General features: G+C 42.2%; 1 protein-coding gene across 2 annotated transcripts in view; it reads left to right on the top strand.

The window, feature by feature from the left end:
• SH3RF3 (SH3 domain containing ring finger 3) overlaps positions 1 to 19,685 on the top strand; it is a 205,045-nt gene that overhangs the window by 128,741 nt on the left and 56,619 nt on the right. For both annotated transcript variants that reach the window (XM_060273399.1, XM_035114298.2), the window contains exons 2-3: positions 2,882 to 3,154; positions 11,841 to 11,936. In XM_060273399.1, the coding sequence (XP_060129382.1) occupies positions 2,882 to 3,154; positions 11,841 to 11,936 (369 nt within the window). The remainder of the gene's footprint in view (positions 1 to 2,881; positions 3,155 to 11,840; positions 11,937 to 19,685) is intronic.

The raw sequence follows: 19,685 nt of genomic DNA, 5'->3' as shown, positions 1-19,685 counted from the left end.
CCAGCATATCATTAGGACCTCGCTAAAATACTTCTCTCTTTCTCTCCCTCTGTTAATGCTTCAGGCTTTCTTGTCAGCACTGATTGATTGAAACAGTAAAGAAACCTTCTGCAGAATCCAGCACTGTGCAGGAAAACATTGACATATGTGGAGTAGTGACTTTTCTATGCTCCCTTGTCCTCCAACTCTTGCCATTTTTGTGGCAGACTTAAATCCATAGTAGATGGGCATTCTTGTTTTATTTCTTGTTAATGTAAGAAATGCATGGGGGAATCAATATGACTAATCAATTCCCCTTGTGCTTTCCTCCTCCCCCTCCTTTTGGGTGGAGGAGTTGCTTTATTGTGAAGCTACATTTTCTGGAAAACTTTTTTTTTAAAAAAAAACACACACCAATAAATCAGGGCAGCTACAGGAAACAAGAGAGGCAGTGGTGACATGAGCTGCCATGATGCTAGTTTAGTAATGGAATTCTGCTGCTTCCTTTATTCAGGGTCCTTTCACACATTGGACTCTCCTTCCTTGGAGGTTTTTAAGAAGAGGTTGGATGGCCATCTGTCATGGATGCTTTAGCTGAGATTCCTGCATTGCAGGGGGTTGGACTAGATCAGTGGTCCTCAACCTTGGGCCTCCAGATGTTTTTGGCCTACAACTCCCATGATCCCTAGCTAGCAGGACCAGTGGTCAGGGATGATGGGAATTGTAGTCTCAAAACATCTGGAGGCCCACGGTTGAGGACCACTGGACTAGATGACTCTTGGGGTCCCTTCCAACTCTACAATTCTGTGATTGCACATCATTCTGTGTTTGCCACAGTTTACACTTGAGTAGCTGCTTGATTGCGAACACCTGTTCATTACTTGTACACACATACACATTCGTAGGTATACATTTAAGATGTGCACCTAAAATGTAACGTGTGGAATGAACATCAGCCATGAGCAGAGATTATTTGCCTCTTTTTTCTATCCTGGCCGGCATTTCTATTCCAGCGCATCAATCCTGCAATGAATAGTTCCCCTTTTGTTGATGTATTCCATTGTTGAGGAAGTGCAAGAATTAGATAAAGAGAATGGCAGCAACATAAAAGTGGAGATGGATTTGGGTGGAAAAAAAGGGGGGTGTTTTATGTTTTGGTTTTGCTTGGTTTTTGGTGAATATTCCCCTGACTCTTGGGGACAATCCATGTGAACATTATTGCATCTTGTTTTATTGTTACAAGTTTTCAGTGTTGTTGTTTTTAATTTTATCTGTAATGAAATTTACATTGCCTTGGATCGCTTTCTAGGCAGAAAAGTGATTAATGCATTTTATGGATAATTGATGAATTAATATTGAATACGGCACACAGAGAATTTCGGTGTGCTGAAACCGACTTTAATAATTGACTTTATACAAGTCCTGTTTATGACGCTCATTTGCACATTATACTAAACCATAGACCATTTTCCACAAGGAAATCTTACCCACATTTTCCCTCCCCACTAGTTCATGGAGGAAATAAACACCATCCCTGGCTTAGAGTTACAACGGAACCAGTGTTTGCTAAAAAAAAACACCATGCTTGGTAAACTAAGAGCAAACCCTGGCTTCACCTCATTGCTTGTTTGAAATGAAGTAATCCACAGCCCCAGGTTTGAACATAATTATAAGATAGTTATTATATTTTCTTTCGTCCCAGCAAGGAGTGGGAGCAAGGTGGGCTGTAAGCCATGGTTTATGGTTTACTGTGATATGCAGTTGAGGTCTGTGTCATGAAACATTTTTTTTAATGATTTGTACCAGGACAAATTGAAACAAAATATTTTAAGTCTTGTGTTGAAACCAATAAACTATTCCAGAGTCCCAAGGCCAGCTTATCTTCATTATCTTGGTCTATCATTATCGCTTGGTGGATGAAACAAATCAGGGACAGATTAGGGAGGAAAAGAAAAGGATATGAAACAAGTGTCTGCATTTCTTTGGTTGTCACTGAAGCTATCCATGCTGTCATTTTCCAGATTGTGAATTTGCTATATAGGTAGTGGTCCTAACTGAAATCCTTCATATTGTTTTTAAAAACAGTTCTGTGTCTCTGTTAGTCATAGGAAAGTGAATGAGCTAAAGATGATACTTTTATTAGACTAATTCTGTGATTGAAAAGGGGTGCAAGTTGAAAAGTTATCATCCAGACCAAAGCAAAACAGTGTTGTCTTTTTAATCAATGAGGATTAGTTTAAACAAAGCTCAGGTACCTATGTTGTGTCTCTATTGGATGATTCCCCACCCTCAGAAATCTGCAAGGCGGCCAATATGTTATTTCTCATGAGAAGTGTATATTAACCTATGACATGAGGATGAGTCAGGGTAGTAACCACATTTGGGAACGTTTGTGTGCCATTTATATGAGTATTTGATCATTTATTGAGCAATGTTATGAAGAGAAAGGGAAAGCGTGTACTTAGAAATCAAAAGTTACAAAACTAGGAGATAGAATTGTAAACTAAATAGCATTATGTTTAAATATTTTACTAACACTAAGCACCCAAGAAAAATAACTACTGCTGATGGAAAGGTCAGTCTTCTTTCATGAGAGTTTTTTCTTCCCTTGGGTCAACTAACTTATACTCAGAGTAGACCCAATGAAATTAGTGGTCGTGACTAAGTTCGGTTCATTCATTTCAATAAGTCTTTTCTGAGTGAAAGTTAGTTAAATACAACCCCATCAGTGAGCAGATGAGCCATATATGACCGCCAAAGGACAAACAAAAATTGAAACTAATAATGCTGAAATATGCTTGGTGTGTAAATCAAGTTATAATAGTAAAAATGTGAAAGAGTATATCCTAGTGTTATAATTGATTTAATCACATTGCATCATATCCTTTTGTTGTTGCTGCAGAACTCTCAACTTCCCTACGGAAAAGCCCTCTATGCTTATGAAGGCAAGGAACCCGGTGACCTCAAGTTTAACAAAGGAGACATTATTATACTGCGACGAAAAGTAGATGAGAATTGGTATCACGGGGAACTGAATGGAAATCATGGCTTTTTCCCAGCAAGCTATATCCAGTGTGTCAAGCCCCTCCCACCAGCTCCACCTCAGGGCAAAGCACTTTATGACTTTGAAATAAAGGACAAGGATCAAGACAAGGACTGTTTGACCTTCACCAAGGTAGTGTGAAATGTTGCTTCCCCTCCTAATGAGTATCTCTGTGATTCAAACTGTGCTTGTTCCAAAGGAGACCACAGGAAAAGAGTCAAAACCTTTGGCCATGCTCGTTTTATTTATTATAGCATCACATCTCAGTGTTTATGGTGAAGAAGGAGAAATACTTCCTATATATTATTATTATTATTATTATTTGTGGATCCTCTGAAATTCTGTGACATGGCCAAGCTGGTTTTAGGCCTGTCAGATTCTCATGCATGAGAGTTAAGGTGCTTAAACTCAAGTATGTTCATAAGGCAGGATGGGATTAATTTAGAATTCCCAGAAGAGGCAGTAAAGGCCCATCAAGCTGAACTCCCTGCTATATGGCAGCGCTGTCAGTCCGTAGCCCCACAGAGAGCAACTTCTGCATCCAGGCCACAGAGGATGTGCAGTGGAAAAAAAGGTTCTTCACCAGCAAACGGGAAATTCCTTCTCAATTCAGTGCTTAACCTTCAGCTTTTGTTGAATGTAGGTTACTTTATGAAACTGAAAATGGATTGGTAATAGGAGTGGCTGTTGCATTAGCCCAGGGGTCCCCAGACTTACGGAGCGGCGGGCCGGTGCCCGCCGCGCCGACCGCGCGGTGGGCCGGACTGCAGGGGAGTGCGCGCGCAGCGGGCCGGAGGGCGGGGGAGTGCTCGCCCGTGCGCATGCGCACACGCACACGGGCGGAAAAAAAATCGGCGAAAATCGCTTGTGCGCATGCGTATGGGCCTCCCCCGACCCGGAAGTGCACCAGAAATGACCTCTTCCGGGTCGGGAGAGGCCCGTACGCATGCGCACAAAGGATTTTCGGCGATTTTTTGCCAATTTTTCAGATCGCCGCTGCGCCGCGCGCCGTGAGAGCGGGCGGCGGCAGCGGGCGGCGGGGGTCGTCGCGGGCCGGATTGGAAGGCCGATTGGGCCGCATCCGGCCCGGGGGCCGTAGTTTGGGGACCCCTGCATTAGCCCTTACTGCCCATAGGGCAAAGCCTAGAAAGCATTGTTATTGATATAAGCAAAAATCTGCCCTTATTCCCTTATGGGGTACACAAGAGCCCTTATTGGGTTCTCCATCGGTCGGAGAATATAACAGAGGCCAACCAGAGAAGTTTGAGAAGCAAAGCCTTTATTTTTGCTGTTGCAGCAGGGTCCTTCCCTTATATCATTATGGAAACAACTGACACCATCTTAGTTACTGTATGTAAGAACAGCAAGTTAGAGGTGTGTTAGGCAGGGCTTTTTCTCAGCCAGAATTCACCAAAACTCCGTTCCGGCACCTCTCAGGCGGGTTCTGGCACCTCTCTAAGAGAATGAAGGGGCATTCTTTGTGTGTTCCGGCACCTCTTTTTCTAGAAAAATAGCGCTGCTGTTAGGAATTGTATGGGACTAGATGAATGGATTCATGTTCGCCTAGCTCTTTACCTCAGCAGTCTAATGCTACATGACACAGCTGAAGTTTGGGGTTGGGTAAACAGAGCCCTTATGAGAGGAAAGCAGTGGGATATTATCATTTTCCCAGGATATGGTTAAATACTGATATATAATCATATGACGATGCATTCATAGGAGTCACCAAAGGTCTGTGAATATCACTGTGACTAAAGGAACCTTAGCACTTTTAATCCTAATCCCTCTGTGTTACAACTATTTAGAGGGGTGGCAGTCGCTTAACCGTATCTGGAGGCTGCAGGTCTCTAAATAATAACCAATCACTAATGCATATTGTTGCTTCTCTATGGTAGCCATAATGGGAATGGCATGTTTTCATAAACACGTTCCTGCATTTTACTTTCCTGGAGTAACTTTTTGACATTAGTTGACAAACGACTTGCTGCTGTTTCCACCTGTGCATTACAGCTGTCTTGCTCCTTTGTGTATATGTGGTGTCATTTTCAAATACAAGGTTTCCCCCTCCAAGTAAGCACTTATAACTGCTTCCTCATCCATCTTTGCTCGTGTTGCCATCCTCCTTTACCAGTTGCTGCTTTGTTTTGCCTCGGGGACTTTGATTGCTTCTCCACAGTATTTCTTTTATTATTATTCCTACAGCTTCTTTCCTACTATGCACCCTGTCACCCTAGTAACTGTGTTTTTGTCTCCTGTCTTCCCTGACAGCCGGATAATCTATTTCTCATCTCGGGACTTCACTCTGTCTTTATTTCATCAGGCTTTTCTATGCTAATTGTAGCTGTCACCTTGCTGATGAAGCTCTTCCTGTTTAGATGGGTTTCAGATCCCACACACTGCTGAAGTCAGTTAGCTCAGCTCCTCCGTGAATGGCACTTGCTCTGTGTTGTCAGTCAGAGGAATCTGGAGACCCTGGGCTGGATTTCAATCTCATTTCCATTAATGACTCTGCAGTGAAGTCTGTAGGGTTGCATGTGTCAAACCCTGCATAAATAAGAACAGTATGAGAAGCGTTCGGCCTTCTGTTAAATCACAGTCTGATTCACTTAAAGCGTTATGTGGGGTATTTAGAAGTGACTGCATTAATGAATGCATTCCAGGGTCCAGTCTTTCAAATTCACCAGCGAAACATATTACTATAAAATAATGTGGTGTGTCGTTGCAACTATTTCTTTTTTCAGTGGGATTCAGGTCAGGCCTTTCAATCTAGAAACTCAGAAGCCGCCTCCTGGCCACCGCATTCCTGATCAGGCAGCTCCAGATTTTCTTTCCCATCCCCATTTGCCATGTTTCTATGTTGTCCCCCACATTCTTCTTCCAGTAAATAAGCAAATAGCAATCTGTTGCCCTTTGAATTAAAAAAATGCTTCCTAGCTCTCCTTATCAGCTTTTGTTTTAAAAAATCCTGCACCTTCAGATCACCTCTGAGCATATGTAGAGTCTCCTTCCTCATTCCCCCCCCCCAAAAAAAGGATCGAGGAAGAGATGGCCTGGGACATGATAGAAGGCAATTACTCAATGAAGAGCAGGAGCTTGTATTCTTCTGTGGCATAGCTGGTTTCTCTGTATAGCAGCAATAGGGGAAATATTGTACAAACAAGCATAAGCACCATGCAAAATGCACTTCTCACATGACTCTCCATATGTTGTCTGACCATCCCTAGCTGGTTGACTCTGCTGCCGAGGGCTGTCAAACGATATCTGGAAAACCACAGGTACCCTATTCCTTTCCTATACAGTGGTGCCTCACAAGACGAATTTAATTTGTCCTGCGAGTCGCTTCGTATAGCGAAAAATTCGTTTTGCGAAGCGGCTGCCATAGGAACGCATTGAAGTGCGGTTTCCCATAGGGTGCCTCACAAGACAGGGGGGGGAATCATCTCGCAAGGCACCCTATGGGACGGGGGGGGGGATCGTCTTGCGAAGCGCGCCATAGGAAACTTCGTATTGCAAGTCTCCATTGAAATTGCAAAACGCTTTCGTTTTGCGAGTTTTTCATCTTGTGAGGCATTCGTCTAGCAAGGTACCACTGTACATTGATTCCCATAAAGAGATATTTCCCAGGCTTTTCTGAGCTTTTAGCTGGTAACAAATGGCATGGCCAGGCATGCACTCCTAACACTGATTTCTCATTCACAGTTCAGAGCATTACTCAACAATTAAAGTTAGAACTAACTCATATAATATAATTAATATGATACAATATAATATAAAGGTAAAGGGACCCCTGACCATTAGGTCCAGTTGCAGACGACTCTGGGGTTGCAGCGCTCATCTCGTTTTATTGGCCAAGGGAGCCGGCGTACAGCTTCCAGGTCATGTGGCCAGCATGACTAAGCAGCTTCTGGCAAGCCAGAGCAGCACACGGAAACACCGTTCACCTTCCCGCCAGAGTGGTACCTATTTGTCTACTTGCACTTTGACATGCTTTCAAACTGCTAGGTTGGCAGGAGCATTGACCGAAAGATGGGAGCTCACCCCGTCGCGGGGATTCGAACTACCGTCCTTCTGATCGGTAAGCCCTAGGCTCTGTGGTTTAACCCACAGCGCCACCCGCGTCCCGGGATAATATAATATATTAGAGGCCTATTGTGCAAGTGATCAATTTTAGAGCTGGGAGAAGGGGGGTTACCATGCGTAGTATTCAACTATTATTATACTGGGTGCCACCCTGCATCCCCACTTTTATCAAGCTAGAATTATTTTTTGTTGGTAATAACTGTGATTGATGAGAATACCAGCATTATATCCTTAGCAAGCTATCCTGAAAAGAGTGTTTTCTTTCTGTATGGCTATAAATGGGCTCAAGCATTTATTACCAGCTGGCAAATATTGACAATAGTGATAGCAGAACACTGCATGCTATGATGCCATTCTGCCATCCTTCAAATATTTCCATTACTCATTTTGGTTGTGCTTTCTTAATAAAGTGACCTTATTTCATGCCATGTCATGCGGTATATCTGGGTTTGAGACATATTTTCATGTATTCCCCCCCCCCCCCCAACAAAGAGCTGATTCTACCTTTTCTTTTGTAAATCAATCTTGATTGAAATTATGGATCTTCAGCATAGCTTCTGGCAGTAGTTATAAAACGGAATTGCTCATCTTAACAATACCTTTGGGAAGAGACTGTCAGACAGTGACTAATTCTGAAGCCTTTTGGCTACAATAAACAGAAGAAAGAACTTAAAGTGTCACTGCAAAACAATGGAAGGTGCATTTGAAATAACAAGTTTCCCATCTTTTGCTGTATGGAAATCAATATGCTGTGTGGGTTAGCAAGTAGTGAAGAAAAGATGCAGTTGCACTTCATTAGGTCTGTAGACTAAACACAGGTAAACATGTGGATTTTCCTATAGTGGATGGAAAGGGGTCCTTGAGTGGGTTGTATCTCACACTCACTCCACTAGGCAGACTACATGCAAATAGGGACTCTCTCTTTCTCCCTCAGTGTTCCCAACCCTTTGTTGTTTTGTTTCTCGGTTTAGCTGGGAATCTGAGGGATTGCACAGCCTTGTGCTTTTCCTTCAAGACATCTCTTTTGTTCACCAATTAGCAGGGTTCGGGGAGAAGGCAAGTTTGTGTTTCTTTGGAGCCTGCACCAGGTAGAACTCAAGGGAGCCTAAAAGACTTGCCAGCATTGGTTCCTCACTGTTGCATGGGAATGGAAGCCATCCACTGAGGCGCAGCTCCCACAGGTTCCCTTCTCCCTGGAACTGGTAAAAACATGTGCTTCAGTCTTCCTCTGTAACTTCCCTAGTAGCCTCTCTGAACTCTCTATCCTGCCACTCCCATTGCCCAAATCCCATGTCACCTATATCTCAACACAAGTTCACCCTGTTACATTGAGGTCTGTCATGCAGCTTGCCAGATCCCCGGTGGCCTTCTCTCTTCTTACTTGGCAACAGTAATTCCCTTGTCTCTCTCCCTCTCTGTATAACTACTACAGCGGTACGTCTACTTACGAATTTAATGCGTTCCGAACGCACATTCGTAAGTCGAAAAAAATTGTAAGTCGAATCTTATAGGAATGCATTGGGAGAAAAAATTCGTAAGTAGAAAAAATCCTATCTAAACTGCATCCAAGATGGTGGACGGAGCTCCGTTCGTAAGTAGAAACATTCGTAAGTAGAATTATTCGTAAGTAGAGGTACCACTGTATATAACTACTAAAACAGCTATTGGTCCAAGCTACCATCTGCCTCCACAGTACTGATATTTCCTTCTACTGACCTTTGTGGTACTGTAATTTGATATTTTCATGCAAACTTTTTATGTGTCGCCTGATTGTAATTCCGTCTCATATCAGTGTAACTCTTCCTCTGGTGTGCCATGACACTGAGCTGATTGGATACACATCTACACTTTGGATACACATCTACACATCTACAAGGTGCATTGATTGGATACACATCTACACTTTTGTGTGTGTATACGTGACCAAGGACGCATGGTAACAAATAGACATATTCTTCATGAAGTTGTCTAATCTTTTTTAAAAGTAAAAATGAACATAAAAAGCCAGTCAGGACGGACAGAAATCAACCCTATCAGATCCATGGCTTGAGATAAACTCAGGGAACCTATGGTAACTGATCAGAGTCAGGGCTGGGCTGGGTGTGTGCTATAATTCCACAACAAACACAAAATGTGGCATTGGGCAAGCGTTCTTGCTTCCCAATAATCTTCGTCTTTCTTTGTTAGTTTGACGTTTCTAGCACTTGGAACAGCTATAAATATGTGCTTGGAATTTTGTGGGCAACCCCTGCTGTGATCTCAGAAGCTAGACAGAAGGCTGAGATAGATTCCCAGCGGTTAGGGTGGTTAGGGTGGTACTTCAGTGCTCCGTGTCCCTGTCCATGAATAGCAAAACCAGAACAGATTGTGCCAAATCATCACATTTGCAAAATAAGGGGATGCTGCAAAATTAAAAGGAAGGGGGGTGTCAGGATTGTGCAGAATTTTCTAGGAAGAAGTTTGGTTAAAAAAAACCCTGTGCTTTTCTTTGGGAATGCTCCACAGTATCAAATATGGATTGACAGGTGCAGATTTTTAGTTTCTGGTAGTGTGAATTGCACATAGCTCCGAGACCCATAAATCAATAATTTGCATGTTATGTTATTAGTGGGGAAGTACAGAGACAAATGTTCTCACATCTGCTGTATGCACATATAATGTGACATTCAAATCTGCTCTCAATCAGAAAAGGACATGGAGTGATCCATAGAATTTCTCAATGTGATGCTCAAATTAATCTTACAACCCTGGCAACAGCTGTGCTTTTCTCCAGTGAGTGTCAGTGAGTGTCATCCCACTGACTTCTCTCCAGGCATATATGCAAATTCTGCAACTGCAGTGGAAGTAGGATATAGGCAGGTACATCTTAGTCAGTTTGAAAGGGGGGTTGGGAATAAACCGGGAAATGTGTCTCCCTTTTTCAATATATTCAGTCATCGGAGTACAGTCTTCTGAAAGACTGCATGAACTAAGCAAATGTAACAAGTAGAAAGAGATTTTGGGTCAACACTTTGAACCAATATACAGGTGAAACTCGGAAAATTAGAATATTGTCGAAAAGTGCATTTATTTCAGTAATTCAACTTATTGTTTTTTATTTTTCTTTCAATTTTTACAAATGCTTTCTTTTTGAAATTCCACAGTAATAAAACAAATAGTTACAATAATACAAAAATAAACATTGCTATTACATTTCATTAAGTACATTCCATTTATAATTGACCCACCTAATGACAAATAATTACAATTACAACAAATAAAGGCTTGACATATCTTGCTTTGCATGTCATGCATCTATCTCATATATTGGTTTCACCTTTCAGGTTGCGTTACTGAAATAAATGCACTTTTCGACGATATTCTAATTTTCCAAGTTTCACCTGCATTCTTACAGATTTCAGTTTTCTATTTCATGAGGTGACACATCATGTGTTTAACGCACATGACTTTCCCCAGGGAATCCTGGGATCCAGTATATTAATGGTGATGGAAATCATGGCTTTGTGAGGGCTAAACTACAGTTTCCAGGATTCGGGGGGGGAGCTATGTTATTGAAATGTGTGGAGTGTATGCAGCCACAAATTAATTTTTATCTTGGGAAACAAGTAATAATATGGATATTTAGATATAGATTACTTATATACAGTAATGTAATTCTTTTACACTTTCAAGTAGTTGGAAAGTATTTCTTCATACTAGAAATTGTAGTATTGGTGCAGGATTAAGTTATGGTACAGTGCTCTTGCTTCATATACCGGTATAACCTGGTACATGGTTCCTTTCATAGATGCCAACTCCATAGGGCCGGGGGCCCTCCAATAATTCCTGCAAGTTTGTACTTTCCTCCTTCCTTCCCTCCCTTTTCTGCAATGGCTCCCTGTTTGTGGAATGCTCTCCCCAGGGGGGCTCGCCTGGCGCCTTCATTATACATCTTTAGGTGCCAGGCAAAAGCATTCCTCTTCTCCCAGGCCTTTGGCTAATTAAACAATATATGGCCTTTTAAACTGTGGTGTTTGTTTGTTACTATGTTATGCATTTTTTGTGTGTTTTTATATTGTAAAGCGTCCTATGAGCCTTGAATGAAGGGCAGTAAATAAATGAATGAATGAATGAATGAATGAATGAATGTTTGGAGAGTCACAGGTTCCCCACCACTACATTAACCCCTTGGTTGGTGTACATGGTGATCCATTCTTTTTCTATCAAGTGAGACACATCACCAACATTCAAAAAAATAAATGGCAAGGAGGGAGAACCTACGACCCTCCAGTTGCAGTTGGACCACACCCTCCCAGTATCCTTGGCTAATGGCCATACTGGCTGATCTTCATGGTGTTTGGTAATTTAATTGATTGATTGATTGATTGATTGAATTTATATACCACCCTATACCCGGAGGTATCTCTATCCCTGCCAGAAAACACTACAAACACATTGTTGAAAACCTCTTTGAGCGGTATATAAACAAACAACATTAAGGTGACTAATATTGTATATCTTACAGAAATTCCTGTTCCTATTTTACAATGGCTAAATAATGCTAATAATTGGCCTTTGGTCTTCCCATTGCATTAACAGTTGGAAAAGTAGGTTGAAAAGTATAACTAACCATGTCTTCCCCTTATGGAAGACCTGGTTGCTACTTGGAGAGCTTTCTTCTGTTTTGCTTTGTGGCAAACAAAGTGTCAAAATCTGCCTATTTGTATATTATGTTGTGATCTCTGTCTTTTTTTTTTAGGATGAAATTTTGACTGTCATCAGGAGAGTAGATGATAATTGGGCGGAAGGAATGCTGGGAGATAAGATTGGAATATTTCCTATCCTCTATGTAGAGGTAAGATCAGATTGTCATGTGGTTGATTACTGAGAAACAAAGCTGTTTACTGTAATATTGGCGCTTCTAAAAGAAAAAAAAGTGAAATGCAAAGCCCTTTGGATGGTGTGTGGGTGTTTTTTTGGGGGGGGGGAGCATTGAATTATAATGAAGCTCTGATATCGATCCTCTGCTGAAAAAATAAAATATTGTTCAGTGTAACTGAAATCCATGCAGCCAGTATGCTCATGAAAATTTTCAGAGGCTTTTCTGTTTATAGTATTTATAGCTTAATCTCAGTTGATACATGTGGGAAATGGGAGACTACAATCAAAGCAAAAACTTTGTTTGATTTGCAGCCACTGTAGAATGAAAATGCATGTTGCCCCCTCATTATCCCATTGTCTTCCATTTCCACGAGTCGCTCACATACTGTTTAATCATCTCCTGAACAAACTGGTGGCTTCTGTGTAATACCGGAATTCTTGCTAGCCAAGTTACTCCTCTAATTTTATGGGTTATTAGAAATGCTGTTGCCTAGGAACTGTTTGCTTACATATCAGGAACACAAGTGGAAGGCATGGCCCAGTTGCAGTTTCTTGATGGTGCAGTAGCCTGTGGCGTCCCACTGTCACACAACTGGGGCTTCTTATTGGCTTATTGGTAATGTATGCAAGTAGTGATGAAATGGTTTGGCCAAGTTATGTGAAGGATTCCCAGAAGGATGCATTCCTATAATGTGTAAAGAATATTGACTATAACAAATTAGGCTTCTAGGTGGGGGGTTTCATATTATAATATGATATTGCAAAGAAGTCGTTGGCAACCATTTTCTTTAATTTACCAAATTTTCCTTTTTTTTAATTGAACGGTAATTCCATATTAAGAGAGGGTAGGAATGCCAACACATCATATGGATGCTACAAAAAAAAACCCAAACATCCTGCATGCATCCATATTACCTATTATCATTCTCATCAAGATAACTGGAGATGTTATCTATAGTATATATTACAATGAAATAATTGAAATGCAGTGTTGGTATGGGAACTACCCACACAATTCATCCAAACCATGTTGTTCTTCTGGCTTGCAAACATTACTGCTGTAGCATGCAGTCCTGACCATATGGATTGGATGCTTCATGTTGCCAAGATCACACAGGCATGGAGCCTAAATGAGCATCTGGTGGGTGTGGCTTTAATCAAGTGAATCCTACAGGGACTTGGATGGATGACCTTTGAGGCTCCTTGCAGCTCTCTGCCTTTACTCTTCAACCCTTCACTGTAGGCTTGCAACAGTGCGGAAATTAGTATAGCCTAATGGTATTTCAGTGTGGAATGTTTAATGCCTCGCATCTTTCAGTTTTCTGTGGTGGTTCCCACATCCCCACCCCCAAAACAAAGGATGCAAGTTAATGTTCCAGGAAATTCATTTTGTAAAATATTCAGTGTAAAACCAGTGGTATGGACAGCTTGTTTGGACAGCTTGCCTGGAGGAAGTTTGCATGAGCACACACGTCCGTGCAAAGCATCGGTAGGGAGCGTGTGGGCCTCTAGATGTCGCTGGACTACATATCCTTGACCCTTGGCCTGGCTGGGGCTGACGGGAGCTGAAGCTGCAACATAGCTCAGTTAGTAGGTTATGAGACTCTTAATCTCAGGGTCGTGGGTTCAAGCCCCATGTTGGGTGAAAGATTCATTGCAGGAGATTGGACTAGTCAATCCTTGGAATCCCTTCCAACGCTACAATTCTATGAAAAAGCACATTTCAGTACAGAAGGAGTCTATGACCGCTCTGCACTGCGGATATAAATTCCTCAACTGACAAGAGGTATAATTTCTAAAATAAGGATTTAGTAACTGTTGTTGAAACATCGACTGCTTATGGAAGCTTAATGGCTGGTGATGTTCTCTTCTCATGATGTTAGGTGCAGGAAGATTATCTGATTAAATGATACACAGTGGGATTCCCTTAGCTGCTGCATTTATATTCATTCAGTGCACCAGGACTAAACTTATTACTAGCGTAAAGCAATCTTGAGAGGAATTTGCAGCCAAAAACATTCTGGGAACTGAAGGCATAAGGTCTGCTACCCATCTTAACTCATTTTGACACTGAATAATGCAATCATGATCATAAGGCCTCTGTCTTTAGTGGTACTTTTAGCATTTCGAAGCAAGATGTGTACAAACTCACATCTGGGAAATAGAGAGATTTTTTCCAGGGCACAATTTTTTCCAGGCACTTACCCTCAGTCGTCCTCCTGTACTGCCAGTCTCTCTTTCCTGAAGAGATATCCCGGGACAAAGAAGAAAAGATAATGGAAAGTTTGTCACTTTCTTATAGAATCGTAGAGTTGGAAGGGACCACAAGGATCATCTAGTCCAACCCCCTGCAATGCAGGAATCCTTTACCCAATTGTGGGACTTGAACCCACAGCCCTGAGACTAAGAGTCTCACGCTGTACCTACTCAGCTATCCACAGGGTTGTAGGGCAGACAAGTGTGAATTAGGGAGACACAAATCTATGACAGTAAAGCACCCTTAAAAGGAGCAGTAGGAACTGATGGTCAGGGGCACAGAGCCGCCCTCCCAATTGTACCACTGCAGGCAGCAGCAAGATCAGGGCTGCAGAGGAGCATCAAATTGCCTATGCCTGCACCTTTGCCACCACCCACTCCCACAATCCCCTGGTAAGTGCAGTGCCATCTCACTATGCCAGCTGCTCCTGGTTCTTAATCTGCATGTTGGATTGTTGTTTGCTCTGATTGAGCATTAAAGAGCAGTTTTTTGCAGGGCAAAAAGGAGCCCCAAACCACTCAGGCACAGAGCTTTTAAGCATAGGTCTGTACAGTACCTGGAAAGAGCACGGCAAAAGATAAGTCTATATAAGCCCTAATTCTTCTTCTTCATTGCCTTCCTCATTGTTCTCCAGGAGTTAGAGAGCAGCTCCAGGAGTTAGAGAGGGAGACTTTTCCACACATGGAGGCTCTGCACTTTTTATTTTTAGTTTCTGAACTGTGCAGGGAACACCTGCAAGAGGCTCCTCACCACGTAGTTGCTCTCTAACCCCCGTTTATGTGGTAATAACCAATTTGTCCTTTGATCCTAACACCTACTGAAAGCTTTGAATGCCATGCACTGAGGAAGGAGAAGGGAAAAAGGGAGTATCTTAGATTTCATACTTCTCTGTATCACTGAAATCTATAACTTAATTTTTTGAATGTCCCCAACATTCAAAATGTTAATGTTGCATCTCTCCAACAGGTGAGGTATAGCTTTACTCTTCTGGACTTTGTAACAAGGTAGAACAACAAGAAATATGGGGCATTAATGTAGGGGTGCAGAACCTGTGACCCTCAACCTAAGATCCAATCCTTTGTATGGGCTTCCTAGACATGAGTAGTCAGGTAGTCTTTGGAAGGATAACAACCAATGTTACCTGAGATGCCAACTAGACAAATTAGAGTAACACCACTCCAACAAACATTGCCCAACAGTGTAGAGTAGGCAATAAAGAGAACACCTGGAGCCAATTAGGGTCCCCCCCCAAAAAAATCCCACTCAGCCCCTGGAAAACAGACAACTAGCCTGTAGACCCACACTACGAAAGGGTGGGTGCTGAATAAAGAAGAGGGAAGCATGTGGGGTGGAACAAGCTTAAATAGCCCGTAACCACCTCTTCCCATTGGGTGAAATCACTCTCAGGTCATAATGTCTTTCCCTAGGGAGATATCACCTCCCACCCCCATACCTGCCAAGTTGCTGTCAGAGAAATAAGGGACCAGGCCGGAAATAGCAGACCGGAAGGAGCCCTGCCGCCATTTTTGAACTGGGCGGAGCATGCTCAGAAGTGACTTTTGATGCTGCTTTGCCCAGTTCCAAAATGGCCGCCGCGCCAGAAGTCGCACTGCAGCCATTTTGGAACTGGGCAGAGCAGCATCAAAAGTCGCTTCTGAGCATGCTCCCCCCCAGTTCCAATATGGCCGTCACGCCAGAATAAACCAGGGGGAAACAAAAAAATCCGTTTTTTCAACTAGGAACAGCTGGGAAAACGGGGATTTCCCGGGGGAAACGGGAGACTTGGCAGCTATGCCTCCCCCCTTCTTCCAGGGGAGGGAGTGTGTGGCAAATTTGCCTCCCACTAAATGGAGCGAATGGCATTCTGACTGCTGTAGAGCTTGGAACCCACAACTGAAATTCTGACAGAATAATTCTATAAATAAAAAAGTAGAACATGTATCATTGGGCTCTGTTAGGGAGCCTTTAACAGAACTAGATTGTGTTCCTTGTCAGCAACTCACAGTCGAGGAAGAGACAGGATGTGGAGTTACGAGGTGAAGGGATTAAAACGTCTACGCAAGGATTCCAGCCCTAAAATGACTCCAAACTGTCAAATATGGAATTAAATGTGTCTTTTTAATACTCTGCATTCAGAGCATGTAGCATTCCTGATAACGGTTATGAACATGGAAGATTCCCTCCCACCCGCAAGGATTTTTTTGGCTCAGATACAATACAAGTGTTAACGTTTTCTATCCAAATACTGTAGTTGCTGGGGAGAGAAGAATTCCCAGTCCACTAGCCAGAGATAAATACTTATTGTTGCTGCATGCATCATTTGTTTTCATTTTGCAAGCTCATGATGACATGCTGTTCTAAGCACGCCCTATTCTAATACACAGCATTCCTTTTAACCTTCGCAAATCTTGGAAACAAATAACGCTTGCTGGCAAGTAATAAAGATACTGTTTAAACCATGCTGGTAAATAAGTGTTCCTTGAATGTTGCAAAAAAAGAAGAAGAAGAAATACTGGGCAGTGGGAAATAATGGTTCAGTTAGAATCTCTGCAAATATTCAAGGGTGCATTAATCACTTTCAAGATGGAGAAGGGTTGTGATAGAGTGGAAGAAGACTTAGGGAGCAATCCTCTACACAAGAAATTGGTGGAAAGCAAGCTGGTGTACATTAAGCCAGTGTAAAGTTATGCCAGATCCAAACCCCATTCAGGAGCAAAGGGAAAACATGGGTTTATAATAGAGCTGGAATTACGCTAGGTTTTTTACAGGTCACACGACTGAGCTGAACAGAGTTAGGATCCAGCTTAAGTCCACCTGACCAATCCCACCCCTGCCACCTTCCCAGAACACCCCTTTGGGGGGTACTTACACCATTGTCAGCACAGTTAACTGAGCCCCAGCTTAGCCAGCATGAGCAAATTAAACTGGTGTATTTGGGGCTAAGCCATGGTAAGTAAATTACATCTTCAGCTGAGCCGGAATTAGAAACTTAATGTTGGCCCAGCCAGAGATCTGCTGCATCCTAAATGGCATCCTAAACTTGCTAAAGCCTGCCCCCTAACACCTGAATGGTTACATATTTACAAACTTATCTCCCTCTTTATGAGCTTTGGTATATTTTAGCAGGCTGTTATAGCAGAAGGGGAAAATATGCACCTCAAGTATGGAGTGGATAGGCCTAAACCTTCATGCTTCAGGTGAGCAAAAGAAGAAGTCTGTTTTAATCTGTTGCTGCAAGAAATTAAGCACACTTAAGCCCATTGATTTACACTTGAGTCTCTGCTGAATGCGTGTGTGAACAGCCACTAGATACTGGTACTTAGAAGTCCTACATAGGGTGAGTCTTCTTTGAAATAACAGCAGGGAGTGTGGGAGACAGTCTTCCAAGGCGGATGAACCATTTCTAGAAAAAAAATGTGCTCTGTGTTTGCCGGTCCCTGCCCAGACATAAATTAGCAACTCAAAACAATACAGTGATCAATGTTGAGAGCTATTGTGTAGCACTTAATTTTTCATAACCTTTTTTGCTGTTCGTAGAACCTCCATGGGAGTCTCATTTGTCCAAATAGCTGGCAAGAAGAGGAGAGGCCAATTTTTTAAAAAAGTTCAGAATTATATATATGCGAATAAAACAGATGCAGTACTGTATTCTCTTAGGGATACCGTGAAGTGGATACACAGTGAATCTGGAGTTTTGTTTAATCAGTCACCTGGTAGTGGGGATACATTCTAAATATTCTTCCCAATGCAGAGATCAGAATAGCTTGGCTTCTCCCTTCATTAAGGGAGCAGAACCATATTTGTGAAGGAATGTGGATTGCATTTTCTTCCTCTATTGAAATTATTAGGGAGGCTGTTGCTGCTGGGAGAGCTCTTGTGTATGCATCAGTGGTCCAGTGGACATTACTTCTAAAAAAAACCACTGGACAAGTCCAGAATAATTTATAGATTTAATAAAAAGCATTTAAGCTGTTGGCACACAAGATGCAGGGTTTCTTGTACAAAAAGAATCCTTCACCTACGAAACAGTTTATAAAGGAGAACAAGCACAATCCATACACCGTATCAGTTTACAAAAAAAATTTTCTTTTAATCTTGCACATACAAGAGTCGTACTTTTTCAAAATTGCATTAGCTCTATGCATTATCTGTTAAAGCACACAAGTGCTGTTTCTAATAGCTAGGATCTTTCATTTTCTACCAACTTTAATAATAATAATAATAATAATAATAATAATAATAATAATAATAATAATAAATTAATAAAGGTAAAGCGACCCCTGACCATTAGGTCCAGTCGTGACTGACTCTGGGGTTGCGCGCTCATCTCGCATTATTGGCCGAGGGAGCCGGCGTATAGCTTCCAGGTCATGTGGCCAGCATGACAAAGCCGCTTCTGGCAAACCAGAGCAGCACACAGAAACGCCGTTTACCTTCCCGCTGTAGCGGTTCCTATTTATCTACAGTACTTTCATTTTGACGTGCTTTCGAACTGCTAGGTTGGCAGGAGCTGGGACCAAGCAACGGGAGCTCACCCTGTCGCAGGGATTCGAACTGCCGACCTTCTGATCGGCAAGCCCTACTCTCTGTGGTTTAACCCACAGCGCCACCCATGTCCCTTAATAATAATAATAATAATAATAATAATAATAATAATAATAACAATAATAATACCATAATAAAGATTTCCCCATTTCCACAACCACTATACTTCCTCTTGCCTAATCAGTTTCACTAAAGGAGTGTGATGGGGCTCTACAGAACAAAACAAATGTTGGGACTTTAAGTGTTAGCCTTGGCTGTGTGAGCTAATCAGCCTGATATAATCCACATGCTTAAGCCTTTGTTCCCCCAGTCTACCTGAGAAGCTCAGTGTGTGAAGAGGCTAAGCTGGTTGCCTCAGCTTAGCTGCATGGGTCCAACAAGCCACTCTTGAGTTCCTATACCAATAATTTAGGAACTTCCACCACTGTAACTAAGCCAAGTTTTGCTGCCTGTGCAATTTTTCTGACTGATATATGGAAAATCATATGTTCACATGAAACTAACCTTTGAAGAGTTTGGTAAGTTAAAAAGAATGGTTTACTTCCAAACATGTGGTCTTTTCCTATGCTGGGGGGAGAGGGGAGATTTGGAACTCACAAGGGCATATTTTAAAGGTGTAACAGCCTGCATTTCCCATGCTTTAGTTTGTGGTTTTAAATCTCTGCTGGGGTTTTTCTCACCAAAGAGAACTAGGTATTGCCCCAAACTAGGTATTCTCCTATCTCTATCTCTATCTCTATCTCTATCTCTATCTCTATCTCTATCTCTCTATATATGTGCAGCAGGCTATGTACACATTGCGGTTTACTCTGGCTCAACTGTGCTCTCACTGCTGGTCTTTGAAGCTATATACCCATGACATGATGGGACGTGGGTGGTGCTGTGGTCTAAACCACAGAGCCTAGGACTTGCCGATCAGAA

This window comes from Zootoca vivipara, chromosome 4 (assembly GCF_963506605.1).
Source record: "Zootoca vivipara chromosome 4, rZooViv1.1, whole genome shotgun sequence".
Classification (NCBI taxonomy): Eukaryota; Metazoa; Chordata; class Lepidosauria; order Squamata; family Lacertidae; genus Zootoca; species Zootoca vivipara.
This window is presented reverse-complemented; position numbering and strand designations above follow the sequence as displayed.